The sequence below is a fragment of the Phyllostomus discolor genome, chromosome 2, assembly GCF_004126475.2.
Source record: "Phyllostomus discolor isolate MPI-MPIP mPhyDis1 chromosome 2, mPhyDis1.pri.v3, whole genome shotgun sequence".
In the NCBI taxonomy this organism is placed as follows: domain Eukaryota; kingdom Metazoa; phylum Chordata; class Mammalia; order Chiroptera; family Phyllostomidae; genus Phyllostomus; species Phyllostomus discolor.
In genome coordinates this window covers 173,365,030-173,381,115 of record NC_040904.2, presented here as the reverse complement: position 1 = coordinate 173,381,115, position 16,086 = coordinate 173,365,030, and the positions used below count along the sequence as shown (strand labels likewise).

General features: G+C 36.1%; 1 protein-coding gene across 2 annotated transcripts in view; it reads left to right on the top strand.

The window, feature by feature from the left end:
• Positions 1-16,086, top strand: part of CNTN1 (contactin 1) — a 318,439-nt gene that overhangs the window by 256,272 nt on the left and 46,081 nt on the right. For both annotated transcript variants that reach the window (XM_028531929.2, XM_028531930.2), the window contains 3 exons: positions 3,999-4,148; positions 12,328-12,398; positions 15,757-15,991. In XM_028531929.2, coding sequence (XP_028387730.1) covers positions 3,999-4,148; positions 12,328-12,398; positions 15,757-15,991 — 456 coding nt within the window. The remainder of the gene's footprint in view (positions 1-3,998; positions 4,149-12,327; positions 12,399-15,756; positions 15,992-16,086) is intronic.

Here is a 16,086-nt window from a genome sequence, read left to right as displayed (position 1 = left end):
ATCCAGACCCCATTTCTGATACCTAGTATTTTTCCTTTTTGCACAAAGTACTGTCCTCTCTTCCCTACTCCGGGAATAGCAAACAGGTTGGGAGGAATTTGGCTGAAGGGAGAGGACACAAAGTCTCTCTGCTCTTGACTATTTTTCTCCTGCATTTGGTTTGAGTCATGAATCTGCTTCCAATGTAAACCTAACCTCTGCTCCCAGCCCATCTGTGTGGGTGGCGCTGGGAAAAGAAAATGTGTCCAATTGTTCCTGCCAGGGCTGAAGGAGTGGGAAAAGAGTGCATTAGGCACACATCCATTTATATGGATATTTAGGGCTCAGAATAATACAAATAAAATATGTACTAGAGGCAAAACATGTATATATCCTCAAATGATATCCACAAATGAGTGGGGAGGAAGCAGAAGAAATATTTTGTATGTAAGCCTTTTATGGATATCACCAGTTTTGAGATTATAACCTTACTGATTATATGGGCTGCCTACCTCAAGGCTAGAGCTTGCTATGTGCTGCAAGAATTTTTAAAACTTGCAATACCTGACTATTTAGTCAGGGGCACTGACCTCTTTTCCCTTAGACTGTCAAATAAAGAAATGAAAACAGCCAACACAAGAGCTATATTGTGTGAATGAATCAAAATTATATCTAATTTTTGTCAGATTGGCAAGAAATACAGTTTTTTGGTGTGCTGCAGAATTTTAGTAATTAATTTGTGTGCCATGAGATGAAAAAGGTTGAAAATCACTGAGTTAGAAAGCAAGCTTTTATATCCTGTTTTCTTAATGTGGTGTGGGTCAGAAGTCCGGCCCTAATCTGGATGGAAAGCAGGCCAGTGGAAGAGCCATTTTAAATTCTAGACACATTTTTTTAGATGATAAATGTTAGTTTTTTTTGCCCTTATCCCTATTTCTTTCATAGACCATTTTATTGGGAGAATATTATAAATATATACTAAGGTATGTTTGTTTTAAATATTTATATTTGCATAAGTACTGAAGTTAATGTATATAAACAAAACAACTACTATAATTGATTTTGTTCTAAAAAAGAGCAGTTTTCATGCCTTGTTAGGCATCCTAGTAGGGAATATTATTATTTTTTGTAAAGAATTTATTTATTTATTTTTAGAAAGAGGGGAAGGGAGGGATAAAGAGAGAGAGGGAAGCATCAATGTGGGAAAGGAACAGTGATGGGTTGCCTCTCATGCGTCCCCCATCTGGGGATGTGTCCCACAGCCCAGACATGTGTCCTGACGGGGGATTGTACTGGTGACCTTTTGGTTTGTGGGACACCACTCACCCCACTGAGCCACACCAGTCAGGGCAGGAATGTTATTCTTTTTCAATAACTCAGCAGGTACATTCTTCCTAACAGCACTCGTGTTTCCCCCCCTTGGGAGAGTTATTTACATCACTGGGTTAGGGGTTTCCCACTGGAGTCTGTCTTCTCATGGTAGTAACTCCAGAGCTTTTTGCTTCTTCTTCTTCCTCTCTGTCTTTTAAGTCATAGGCCCTACTTCTCATATGGAATCCAAAGCCTACCACAGAATGACTCCAGCTGACCTTTACTACTTTATCTCTCACCATTCCTCTAAATACTTTCTGTGGTCAAGTATGACTTTCTAATCTTTGAACATACCCCCGATCTTCCTATTGTTTGGGCGCATTTTCATGTTCGATCCTCACATGAGCTCACCTGGGTCTATCAGCAGCAGCCTCCACTGCACATCCATTTGGTTCTTCCTGTTCTGACCCAGCCTACTCCTGCCCATACTTGTTGACGGCCAGTTGCCTGGAAAAGTCCCAGTGTAGCCTTTGCTATAATGAGAACACCATGCCCTTGCCAAAAGAGACCCTTTGGAATCATACCAGCATTTCCATTTTCCAGGCATTTAAATGGTGCTGAGGTTTTGCAGCACAGCTGTCAGGGCAGAGGATCAGGCTGCCTCCTTGAGATTTCTACCATACTTTTTTATTTGGACTCCCCAAGCTCATGGAATCACAAAATCTGAAAGAGTTTCATCAGCTTCTGCCTTTAAACTTCTGTATTAGTCTCCTAGGGCTGCCATAATAAATAACCACAGTCTTAGTGACTTAAAACAACAGAATTTTACCCTCTCACAGTTCTGGAGGCCAGAAGTCCAAAATCAGAGTGTTTTCAGGGCTGTACCCTCTCCAAGTGTCCTAAGGAACAAGCCACTCCTGGCCTCTTCCAGCTCCTGGTGGCTCCTTGGCCTGCGGCCATGTCACATGGTGTCCTCCTCTTCCATGTTTCCTTCCTCTGTGTTCTCGTATAAGGACGCTTGTCGCTGGGGTTAGAACCGACCTAAATAATCCCAGAGGATCTTATCCTAAGATCCTTACTTTATTCCAGTCTTAAAATAGCCCACAAAGATGCTTTTTTCCAAATAAGATCACATTGATAGGTTCTGATTATTGGAACATAGACATGTCTTTTTGGTGGCCACTATTCAACTCACTGGAGCCTCTGTTTACTGGAAGTTCAAAGTCATTGCAAGGTATCTGGAAAAGAAGGAGGCCACCCTACCCAGCGTCATAACAACCAGCTTGATTTTCCCCCTTTCTCCATGAAAAGCCCTTCACAGATCAAAAGTTCACCTTCCCTCTTCTAATTAGTCTCTATGTATGAGTGAAGACAAGCGAATTCTCAGTTGGTATGAGGAAAGGTGGAGGAAATAAAAAGGCAGAATCAAAACAGAGGGCAATGCAAAGCCAAACTTTTAATCAGGAAGTCAAAAATATATGTCAAATATATGGGATGAGCTCATAACAAAAGAGAATAGATGGCAAAATTAGTGTCTAAGAGGGTTAAAACTGTGGCAGGATGAGACATAGGATCGTCTGGGCCACACAGAAATTTGTCCAAAAGTAGAAATTGGACACTGGGTTGCTTAGCACTTATTGTGGAGATGGGTACAATGTTTTAAAAAGCTACATATTCATGGTCTGTATTGCAGATGAAAATTCCATAATAGGATAATGAGTCAGCCCTATGCAAGCCTAAAGAAACAAATTTTCCACATAAGTGGTGTATGGGTATTTACATGCCTATGTATGTGTAGGTAAATTACTAAAAATACATATGGGGATATTTTAAGAGAGCTTAAAATAATCTATAGTCTGGCTCTGGTTGAATGTTTTTGTCATATCTCAGTTAGATAAGCAATCTCAGATTATTTCCTACCCATAATTTATAATCTTCCCATTGACATCTAACATCCAGCAGCATGAATTCTAAGAAGTAATTGATAAATCTTAATGAATTATTATAACATTTATTATCACTTCCCCAAGTGATTTAGGTATAAATCTAAAACAACGGCTAATCAACATGCTCATATAGATGCCCTAGTAATAAATCATTCACTGCCTATCCACTACATCAGTGGCAATCCATACAAACTGCAACTGCCTCAGTTTTACCCTTGTCTCAGAAATGTCTCTAGATTCTGTTGTGATGGATAGCTCCTTGCTCTCCTGGGTGCAGCCCAATGAGGAGCAGCACAGGCATGACCTGGGAGCTTGTCAGACCTCCCACCCTAGACTTAGTGAACAGATGATTCATATGTTAATTACTCTCTCTAGTTTATTATTTATCAATAACCTCTTCTCTTACTCCCTTCAACTTAACAGTTTATTATTCCTACTCTTTATTTTACTTCAACCCAATGGACTATGTGCCATCTTCTCAAAATAGTGCATTAAAAATGAGGTTTTGCCCTGGCTGGCATAGCTCAGTGGATTGAGCACAGGCTACGAACCAAAGTGTTGCAGGTTTGATTCCCAGACAGGGCACATGCCTGGGTTGCAGGCCACAGCCCCCAGCAATCGTACATTGATGTTTCTCTCTTTCTCTCTCTGTCTCCCTCCCTTCCCTCTCTAAAACTAAATAAATAAAATATTTTTAAAAAATGGGGTTTTATAAAAGTGATGCTATTCAAATAATCTCTATTTAATGTTCATTTTGTTTAGATCCCCCAATTATTGAAGGAAATATGGAGGCGGCAAAAGCAGTGGATTTAATCCCGTGGATGGAATATGAGTTTCGTGTGGTAGCAACCAACACGTTGGGTATAGGAGAGCCCAGTATACCATCAAACAAAATTAGAACAGATGGTGCTGGTATGTAGAAGGAAGTTTTTTAAAATTTAGAAGGCCTATAAATACAGTGCTACTTTAATATATAGGTGAAGATGTTTGGAAATAAATAATACTCTGAGGTAAGTAATTCATCTCAACACCGTGTATGTCTTTGACACAGGTACTGTATTTTTTGGACCATAAGACACATCTAGGTTTTAAAGGAAAATAGGAAAAAAATTTGAAGCAAAAAATATAGTAAAATGTTTAATAACATAAATTTATGTTTAATAACATAATATTTCACCAATGTAAGTGTAAACAGAGCTCAACAGCAGCATTAACAACCATTATCCCTCCCAAATTTGGAGGGGGGGAGAAAAGTACATCTTATAGTCCAAAAATACAGTATGTGTATTTTAAGATAATCAAAACAAAAAAAAGGAAACATGAATTTTAAAAATATTTTTACATAATTAATGTAGAGGAAGAGGTAAATTGAAACTACTGCATATTCTACTAGTGATCTCTTAAATGAAATTGGTATTTAGAATATAAACTTCAATGTAAACTGTGATCTTAACCAGGCAGACTCTTGATTAAGAATGATGTAGAAGGTTCAGTTTTGTGTGTTAGAGTTTTGTGCATCTTTCAGACCCATTTATAATTAAATGGGCACATGTATGGATGGTGTGGACTGGGAGTGAGGAGAACGTGGTGAGGACTTCTCAGATCTATGCCATTAGGGAGGAACAGCTCTAACGTGTTCCTTTAGTATTGGGAGTGACTCTAAATAGCACAGCTCAACCTTGGCCATTCTTTCAATTTAGGTTCACTATTTTTATGCTAAATACCAGCTCCAGGCTATTTAAAAAGCCTTCAGTACAAGAACTTCACTCTGTTTCATTTTCCCATGCATTATTAGGCAAAAATATTGTTCTGATTCTAATAATAATGCTTTATTATTTCATGTCTATGAAAAATAGAATATTTCGTAGGTTCTCTAAGTTTATTTTTACTATGCCTTGCCAAAGTTTTATTTACAGTGTTTATATGGGGAGACGGTTTTAAATGAATGATAGACTACCATTAAAATTCTTTTGTGATATCTTATTATCACTTATCCACATTCTTGCTACCCAAATTCCTTTACCTAACCTCTAAACTATTCTAATGTCTTTAGTTTTTAAAACCAAATTACTCACAGGACTTCAATCAATAAACTCTCTCTTAAAATTTCATGCAATTTCATGTATTTTACCAGATTAAAAAAATGATAATTCTGTAATAAAGGAAAAAAAAACACTAAAATACTAATTTGAACTGAGTATTTTCAAACACATATCTGTTAATCCTTGTAATGTTTTGAACTAGGTATGACTCTCCAATGCTCACTGAAGAACAGCAGACTCAGAGGCACTAAATAGTTTACCTAACAACATAACTAATTCAAAATTCAGAATTCAACCCTGATATGTCTGGCACCTCCTCTCATTCACTGAGCTTTCCTCTTAAAGGGCAGTTCTTCAAGCAAAACTCTTAACAACATATGCATTTACGAGCCTTTATTAAAGTTCTAGCAGAAGCTTAGATTTCATTGTTAACTGTGACACTGAATATGACTTACATACTATTTGGTGGTGGTGGTTGTTTTAGTATAACCATGGGGAGAAATAAACACACTTGTTCTTTATCTCCATCTCACAGAATCTATTTAGTTTACACCCAGCTAATGTATACCCAGCAGAGCTGGGATTCACACCCACAGCTTTCTAATTCTAAAAACTTTACTATGAACCCATGTTCTGGGAAGGCAGTGTGCAGTATCGAAGCTCCAGGACAATGGTCCTTTGGTACAATCCTGGTGCCATTATTTAAAAGCTCTGATTAGAGAGAGGCAGCTACTTAACTTCTCTGTGTCTCAGCTTTCTCATCTCTAAATGAAAATTATCTTTAAGTGTGTTTTTATGATTAAAAAGCTTGTAAATAAGCCAGTTATTACTACCTACTATATATTTGCTTAATAAAATTTATTTGTTTTACTGTTATTGCTTATTCTAAACTTTAATACCCTTATAACATATTGTATATTCTGTAATTGATCACCACATTTGGCAATATACTTCCATCTCTATAAACATTATAGAGGATCATGTAATTTCATGTAATTTCTAATCATCTTATATATTTGATATAATAAAATTTAACTAACTTTCTCTTTATTTTTATGTCCTGCTTTCAAAAGATTGGATGTGCATAAAATTAGACCCTTACATTTTTCATCTTTGCAAGAAAACAAAAATGCTTTCTAAAACAAGGGAATGTCTATCTTGTCATGTACCATTATAACAACTCTCTCAGAGATGCCAGCACATGTTACCTGGGATAAAACCTGGTTCTTGTTTGATGGAAAGGTTGCTCCTGCCTCATTATGCTGATTGAAAGATGTGGCATTATCTAACGCAGCACATGCCCTTATCTGTCCAATTACTAAATGCTAAGACCACAGAGCACAGTTGGGTATATTCTTTGGATTCAGACAAGTGCATTATAAAATAGATGGTCCCAAATGAAGAATTCAAAGATGTGTTTGTAATTCATTACAGCCCATTTAATTTTGACTGTACAAAAGAGATAGCAAAGGCTTCCTTCAAAGTAATGTGTCATCATAAGTCATATCTCCATAACTAATGAATTGCAGGTACAGTTGGTGAGTTGATATCCCAAAATGGTACATTCATGTGTGGTTTGACAGCTCTGTTATTTATTGACTCGATCAACCTAAGAAGGAAGTGAGCAAAATAGCATAGCACCAGAATCAACATGATCATACTAATTATAGAGCTCTAATTTCATGTTTAATGGAGCTATCCTGTTATTTCATTTCATTTCATTTTTAATTTTTTAATATATATTTGATGCAGGAGAGGAATAGTGATAACATTTTATAGTTAGTAAGTATATATATCATATATATGTTAGTTACTATTATTAGTAAGAAAGTAGATTAAAAGAAGGAGAGTATAGACTTTTTATTTTTATTTATAATTTTATTTTGGGGGGTTAACATTTTTTTAAATTGTTGTTCAAGTACAGTTGTCTCCATTTTCCCACCACCACTTTCTCCAGCCCTCCCACCCACAACCCTTCTCCCCTTTGGCTTTGTCCATGGGTCCTTTATATATCTTCCTTGATGCCCCTTCCCCTTCTCCTTTTTAAGCCATGAGGAGGTTGAGTTAAATGTGCAGCTTCTTCACATGTAAGCACTGTGACCTAGGCTAGTTAAGTAATTTGTTTTGCCTTTCCTGTTAAAAGAGGACAATTCGACTTCTCTACATACAGTTGACCCTTGAACAACACTGGAGGTGAGCCCGCAGCTGTGCAGCCGAAAATCTGCATGTGAAATCTGACTTCCCACACATTTATTACTAAAATAACCTGTTACTGACTAGAAGCCTTACTTTACTGATAACAAACAGTTGATTAACACATATTTTGCATATGATATGTATCATATACTGCACCCTTACAATAAAGTAAGGTACAGAAAACAAAATGTTATTAAGAGAAATATGAGAAAATACGATTATAGTACTGTACTGTACTGTAGTTATCAATACTGTAAGCTCATGTTGTCTGTTTACAAGATAAAAAGACTGTGCATTTAAATGTGCTTGCTCACTTCCAACCCATGTTGTTCAAGAGTCAACCATACGTATTTCAAACTGTTGATATAAGCATCCAGTTAGGTGTGGTACGTACAAATAATCTCCAAGTTCTAAATGAGGCTTTTATTAAGTTCAGCTTCATTCTGTGAGCAAACTTTCACAAATTAGGAATATTTAATGTTGAATTTAAATTTGTTCTACCTACATAATTTCTACTAAATTAAAGAGAACATCTTCAGGGCTGGAATCATATGTCATTCATATTATTATTGTTAGTGCTGGACATAGCACACTGTTCATAATCAGTTCTGAAAATTATTTGTAGAAGGAAAAAGGGACAAGAATGGCAAGATGATGATTCTGGCCGTTGAAAGTTAGCAGAAGATGAAATGAGAAGCAGTGACCAAAGCAACAGTGGTGTTTGCTTGTTATGGTTTAGAGGAATTCATTATCAAAATATGGTTCGTTTTGTTTGAAAGAAAGTTAACATATGAATTAGATGCTTGTGTATTTAATACACTGAGAGAAATAAAGTAGAAAGTATCCTTTTAGTTAATTTAAACAATCCATAATTGGTGTGAGTTCCTCACAGTAATTTTATTATGCATTATAATTATTTCAGATTGTAGCATTCTTCTTGTCCATGCAAACATTTCTCCATATGACCTATTTTTAGATTACCATTTCATTGAGCAGTGAATAAATTTGCTCTATGCATTTGAAGTTCTTGTTTGAAGGAATTAAGAAGTACAAATTTGTGGTTATAGAATAGTCACAAAGATATAAACAACAATTTAGGGAATATAGTCAATAATATCATATTATTGACCATATGGGCCCAGCTGGGTACTTGAAATATCAGGGGGAACACTCTGTAAAGCACATGAGTGTCTAACCACTATGCTGCACATCTGAAACTAATACAGAATAATATGTGATGTAAACTGTAATTAAAAAATAAAAACAATTAAAAATAAATAAAGTATTAAAAAGGAAAGAAAAGAAAATAGATATGAAAACAATTAAAAATAAAGTATTAAAAAAGGAAAGAAAAGAAAATAGATATGAAATTATTATTTTTTAATTTCTTGCTTGAGAATAAAGCCTAGATAAATAAACAAACTTCCAGTTTCAGCCTGATACGTTCCTAAGACAATAATAATAAGAGAGAGGCTAAGACAGTTCATAATAACTGTCTTAGCCTCTCTCTCTATCTATATCTTTACATACTATGGAAAAGAACATGGTAGATACATTTGGAATGTTAACAGTCTGCTCACCATCAGACCAGGAGAACCTAAGAGTTAAAAAAGAATTATTCCTACTTGAATATACAAATATTATGTAGTATATTTGATTTATTGATACCCCTTCAAAAAGAATATACAAGAAAGAAAGAAAACAAACTGATGTAAGACTTTATGACTGTTGGTTTTCTAGACTCTAGAGCATTATTTACATGACAATTTTGAGTCTCTACAAAAATAAAGGCTCACTGGACACAAACTCTGCCCTACCAGCACAGTCAACCTGATAACCAAGACGGCTACTAAATGACTAATGGGGTAGTGTGTGCGGTGTGGCTCCGCTGCATAAAGGGATGCTTCATACCCAAGCAGGACAACAAGTGGTTTCATCGCACCACTCAGAACAGAATGAAATCTAAAACTCCAGGGGTGGGCAGGGCAAAGGGGGAAGAAGGGGGAAAGTTGGGAGAGCTGTAACAGCGTAAACAATAATTTAAAAAAACATGAATTGTTTATTTCTGAAATTTTCCATGTAATATTAGCACACCTCAAAGGACCATGGGTAACTGAAAAGAGGAAAGTGAATGGATAATGAGGGACTATTATTGTACTTATAGTCAAATTATTGGAGCATTCAAATCTAAAAGTAAAATTGGCAGTGTTAGTTCCTTTTTATAGAAAAGGAAAGCCAGGGCACAGGCTTGATTTTCTTTTAGAATATTTTTTAAAGCTATGACTGAAATATAGAAGCCTGCTTATAAACAACATCAGGGAATCATAGCAAAAGACAAGTTAAAAAACATCACCATTTTTAACCTTTCAAGTAAAGTTATAAATATTGTTTATTCGCAATTAATTCAGTAATTCTGTATTTTTCCTAAATATTATTTTTAAAATTTTTAAATGATTTATTGTTCAAAGAAAGTCTAGTTTGTTCGCTGCTAAATGCCCTGGAGCCTAAAGTTAAATAAGCTTCTTTGTGCCTGGGGTGATTTACTTCCCTGAAAGGAATCAATCACTCTTTGGCCCAGACCTCCAGTTCCTGCAGGGCTGAAAGCAAAGGCAGAGCGCCCAGCTGCTCTCTCTCCCATGCACGTCAGATGTGCAGGTTCTGTGTCGGTTCCACCTGTGAGACAATGTCCCTTAGCAGCCACGGCTACAACTGAACATTGAAAACTAAATGGAGGGAATTAATAATTAATCCAAGGAAGATATAAAAACACTCTATGAGGAGATAGAGTTACTTATATTTCTGTGCTTTTGCTTATCGTATTTTAAGCATCGGGAACTCAATGGATAATTTTTGAAGAGAAAAAAATCAATCTTGAATTATTTACTTGAAGCATGTTAAAAAGAGCTTAAAGTAGACATTTTAAAGTGGAAAATATATTCTATCTAATGTCATTATACTCCATTGTTTAGCTCTGTTCTAAATAAAAAGGTTATTATTAATTACAATGAAAAGGATTATAGTGAAGCGATTGGAAAATAATACCTTGTCCTGGTAAAGGGAATATTTTATTCAACAAATTGCAGTATAATAAATTATTCTATAGTTGTTTTTTTTGAAATTATTTGCCTAGGACCACCATACTTGTATATACAGTTAAGCACAAAATTTGATTTATTCATTGATTATATAACACAGCATGTTCTTTGTTTCTCTAAAGCATGGGGAGTTTTAACTTCAGAATGTGAATTATGGGGTTCAAAGAGTTTCCAGGAATTATTTTAATATCCCAGACTTCAATATGTGTTTTATCTAAAGTGCTACAAGTAAATTATCTTTTAACATCTCTGTGAATTTAATTTCATTTCTACCACTCATGTGGTGACAGTTAAATATTAGAATAAAATCTCTCCAACTTTAGATAAATTTCTCCATCAGAAAAGGAACTCATGATATAGTTTTATAAGTATAAAGAAAAACATACATGTTGTTTATGTGTGTGCAATTAATGTGTATCTGTCACCAGAGAATTTACATGGTTAATATTAGGAGAAGTTGGGAAGTGTCATCTTTGAATCACAATTATTTGTTAGGATCTGCAATTCAGTACACAGAAGGCTTGGTTCAAGCACTTTGAGGAAGGTGTAACTATTTCCAGTTTGGGAGGGATCCGGACACTCAAAAGAGAACTGACATTGCATTTCTTCTTCAAATATTAGTGGATCTGGGAGTGATATCTCAGATTGGAGCCACATGATTTTAGGGGGGCAGGGGAATGTACACCCTCTGGCAAAACACAGACATCATCCATGTCGCTGGGTAGCTGGTCTCCCAGTACCTCAAATTCAGGGACAGACTGTGCTTATTATCTGTACATCTCCAATTAGATGCAAATCCAATAAAACACGGTGTACAATAAGACACAGTGCCCAGATTCAATAAGGTATAGCACCTACCCTGAGGACTTTCAAGGAGAAAGAATAACTTGGAGGAAATACAAAGGAGAGGCCATTGGATTTGGCAGTTAGAAGCAATTTTGAATATGGGGGAGACTGATTTCAGAGATATAAAGTGGAAAAAGGGCCATGGGTTGTTAAAAAGTGATTATGGAATGAAGTACAAAAACCACTCATATATCTGTTCTTCTTTGCAGGTCAGTGACAGGAAAGGTTGTGAGGGCTTAGAGACTGAGAGGAGAACTGTGTGCCTTTGAAGGGTGAAGAGACTGCAAACAGCCCCACAGCAGGGAGACTGAAAGCTGGGGGTTTGACAGAAGAGGGTGGGATTGAGGAGAGTTGGTGCCACCCACGGGGTCACGTCCCAGGATAGATTTAGGAATTGGAAGTGGGAGCACAAGGAACAATGTAGATTTCTAATATTTCCAGATATGTGGGGGACCTCATTTTGTTACTGCACTTGGACTGCATCTTAACCTGTATTTGTAGATTGAAGCAGAAAGCTAACACCAGGGTTAGATGGTCCCAGGGTTCAAAGGTAAGAAGTCTGAGATAATTCCCAGCAAAGTGTTATACATCTAATCTTTCAAAATCATATTAAATGAAAAGACACAAAAAATTTTTAAAGATGTATAAAAAGGTAAATTTTCTTCGCTATCTTTTGCTGAAGTAAGCTGGCACATTTCCTATGGCTCGGAATCAGTTTTTATATTGACAGTAAAACAGATTACCATTACAGCCATCGAGAGGCATTGCTATTATAATTGAATGGATCTCTTGTGCAGTGTGTCTTCCCCAGCGAAAGAAATAGAAATTACTGTTTCTGTAGTGAATAAGAAATTGAACGTCAGAAAAAAATCACATAGCCTTTATATTTTGTTGTTTGTTTGTTTGTTTCAGCACCTAACGTGGCTCCTTCAGATGTAGGAGGTGGAGGAGGAAGCAACAGAGAGCTGACTATAACATGGGCGGTGAGTCTTGACGAGTTGTATTTATTACAGGCTGCTTTACCTATACTTAGTCTCAAACCCATTTTGTTTCCTGAAAGAAATTGAAATAAAAGTGTAACCTAATCAACAAAACAAACAAGCAAGCAAAATAGAACCAGACACACTAAAATAAAGATCAAACTGACAGTAACCAGAGGGGAGGGGGAAAGAGGATAATGGGGGAAAGCAGGGGAAGGGTCATCAAGGAGCATGTATAAAGGACACATGGACAAAGCCAAAGGGAGGGTGGAGAGGATTGGGTGTGGGAAGTAGGGGTGGGTGGGACAGGGGAGAGTGGTGGGGAAAAAGTGGGGGCAAATATAATTGAACAACAATAAAAAAGACAATTCCCAAAGCACAAGCAAGAATAAATTACTAAAAGATTTTTTTTTCTCTCAAATGCATGTCAGATTTTACCAGCTTACTATGGTTTAGTAAGAGTATGGTTTGGTGTGCAAAAACAGGTCCTTAATGCCTTGGGATCTGTTGGCCGAAATGATTAAACAAATTTTCAACTATAGAGATTTTAAAAAATTCACTGTGACCTAGTAACCAAACTGTAATTCATGCCATTTTTACTGGACATTCAAAACTCCAAAGATTTGTTTAAAAAGCTTTTATATCAGCATGTATTTTTAATTAGAGATTGTTTCTCACTTGAGACTTGTTTTGATCACTAAATGTAATCAATCATGATAGGTCAGACTTAGAAGTCAGCCAAGTGTGTTGTTATAGAGGAATACAAAGCATTGCATTACATTTTTATGGTCCAAAGGGGAGTTCCACATCAGAGATTACAATGTCTGGTAAAAATGCATCTTAGCTGGAATTTGGAAGTGAAAAGAGATGGTGGGGATGGGGAAGGCTGTGACAGCACAAGACTTGTGAGACTTCGACTCATGACGTTTATCTAGCTAACACGTTTTATGTAGCTCCATGTATTCTTTAAGTATTTTCGGTATTTAATCACTACAGAGAGTCAAAGAACACAGCGTAAGCTCTAAAGAAGTTCCGAGACTGCACAGAAATTGGCAGATTTTATTCTTTATGTAAATCAAGTTGGTTTATGTAATAGTAGATATTTAGCAAAAATTCGCTTTGTGGAGTAATCATATTTTATATTTGACATTTAAATCACATTTTTAGGTAAGATTTAGAAAAAATGACTTTTGTTTGTCCAAATCTCAAGTTAGTTATATGTAAATTTTAGTTTCAATGTAATATTACAAAGTGAAAAGAATAGGAAAATTAAAATATCTTACTGTTTTTGACAAGGCTTGATTTTCTTAAACTCTGTGGATGTCAGCTTCATGATAAGATGGGAAGTTTGTCAAAAATTCAGGATTAGAAATGCTGTTCTAAAATTTGAAATAATGTCTCTGGGAATAGGACCTGAGAATCATTAATTTTTTAAAGCTCCATAGCTGATCTGATGTACTTTTAATTACAAAAATAAGTAGGGAACTAGCAATCAGAAAAAAACTGTTAAACTATTGCAGAAATGTTAGGCTATACCCTCTAATAACTTAAAATCACATTTTGTTCACGATTGTAAGCAAACTCCAGGATCTCTACTGCTAACACGAACAATGTGGCTTGGAACTCTCAGGTCCGCTTACGTGCACATCTTTCCAATAAATACAGTAAATTATTTTTTCCTTCCTATGATGATCTTAATAACATTTATTTTCTCTAGCTTACTTTATTATAAGAATACAATATAAAACATAAGAAGTATGTATTAATCAACAGTTTGTTCTCGGTAAAACTTCCCATCAACGGTAGACTATTAATAGTTAAGTTTTGGGGAAGTCATAAGCTACATGTAGGTTTTTGACTGAACCAGGAGTTCAGCGCCCCAAATCCCCATTTGTTCAAGGGTGAACTGTGTACTGTACAACCAAGTACAACTCCTTCTACCCTTTGAACTTTATATAATTTTATATGTTCTTGTATGTCTATTGAAGCAACTGTGTTGTATTTAAGATATTTCCTTGAGATATTTTAAGTTGGATTTTCTGGTGAAAAGGTATAATATACAATTTGCACATTTACTTGATTGGTTAAAGATGACCAAGTGATTAGTATTCTCTAGAACTAGCATCATGTAAGTGTATAAATAATGAATTATCAGGGCTACCACAGACTTCTTTATTGAGCAATTGACACATGTTATAATAAGAAACTCTTAGAGAATAATGCAAAACAGGACATTTGCTTCTGTACTGGAGTCAGACAGAGTTGCAGAGGCAGCCTCCTACAGATGAGTGCAGTGTTAGCCCTTCCTCCTTTCTCCTTCTGTCTCTTATTCCTTGGACCAGTTTATATTATTTGATTACAAGAAAGATATTCTAGACTCTTGTATAACACTCTCATCATTATCTTTCAACTCTACAATTCAATTATTCAATCACTGAATAAATATTACTCGAGGCCTTGTTCTAGGTACAATGGATAAAGAGGGAATCAAAACTGACAAAAACTTTGTCCTCTTGAAACTTCTGTTCCATGAGGTTAAAAACAAATACCATGTGGTCTCACCTATAAGTGGAACCTAAACAATAAAACAAACAAGTGAGCAAAACAGAACCAGAGACATGGAAATAAAGAACAAACTGACAGTAACCAGGAGGGAGGGGAAGGAGCATAACAGGGCAAAGAAGGGGAAGGGTTGTCAAGGAACTTGTATAATGGACCCATGGACAAAGACAATGGGGGAGGGCTGGAGGGAGGATTGAATGTGGGAGGGCAGGGGAGAGTAAAGCAGGGAGGGATGAGGACAACTGTAATTGAACAACAATAAAAAGTTTATATAAGTTGTAAAATAAAAGAACCTTATATCCTAGTAGTTAAGAGAGAAAATAAAGTAAGAAATAAATAAAATAAATAGTGTACATGATGATAGAGTAAAAGAGAAAAAAAATTAAACCAAGAGGTAGGATATGCAGTATGATAGAAAGTGTGGAAATGGCTGATCCTGTGGCCAGGGGAAACATCAAGTAGGTGATTTTTACCTCAAGAAAGTGAGGGAGGGGCCCTTCTGACATATGTGAGAGTGTGCTTAGGTGAAAGTAGGAAGGACTAGAAGTACAAACGCCCAGAGTGGGATCCCCCACCCCGACCAAGCAATGTTCCTGGAATAGCAGACTTGGTAAGTAAGGTCATCACATGCTCGAGCATGTTTTCCCTGCAATTTTCAGGCAGCACTAATGTAGACTAACTGCATATTTTTTACAGAGAATATGCTTCCATGTGTATCATTATTATTATTATTGGCACAGGTTTTTTCCTCCTATTAAATGCATTGCTTAAACCTATTTTATATTTCATTTCTATTTAGCCTTTGTCAAGAGAATACCACTACGGCAACAATTTTGGTTATATAGTGGCATTTAAACCATTTGATGGGGACGAATGGAAAAAAGTTACAGTTACTAATCCAGATATTGGTCGATATGTCCATAAAGATGAGAGCATGCGACCTTCTACTGCATTCCAAGTCAAAGTGAAGGCCTTCAACAACAAAGGAGATGGACCATACAGCCTCATCGCAGTCATTAATTCGGCAGAAGACGGTAGGTAAAAATAAGTCCTCACTGACATGACAAGGGAAGGAAAACCTAGTTCTCCAGTAAGCATTTCACTGCTGTCTTTTGGGCCTTACTTATTA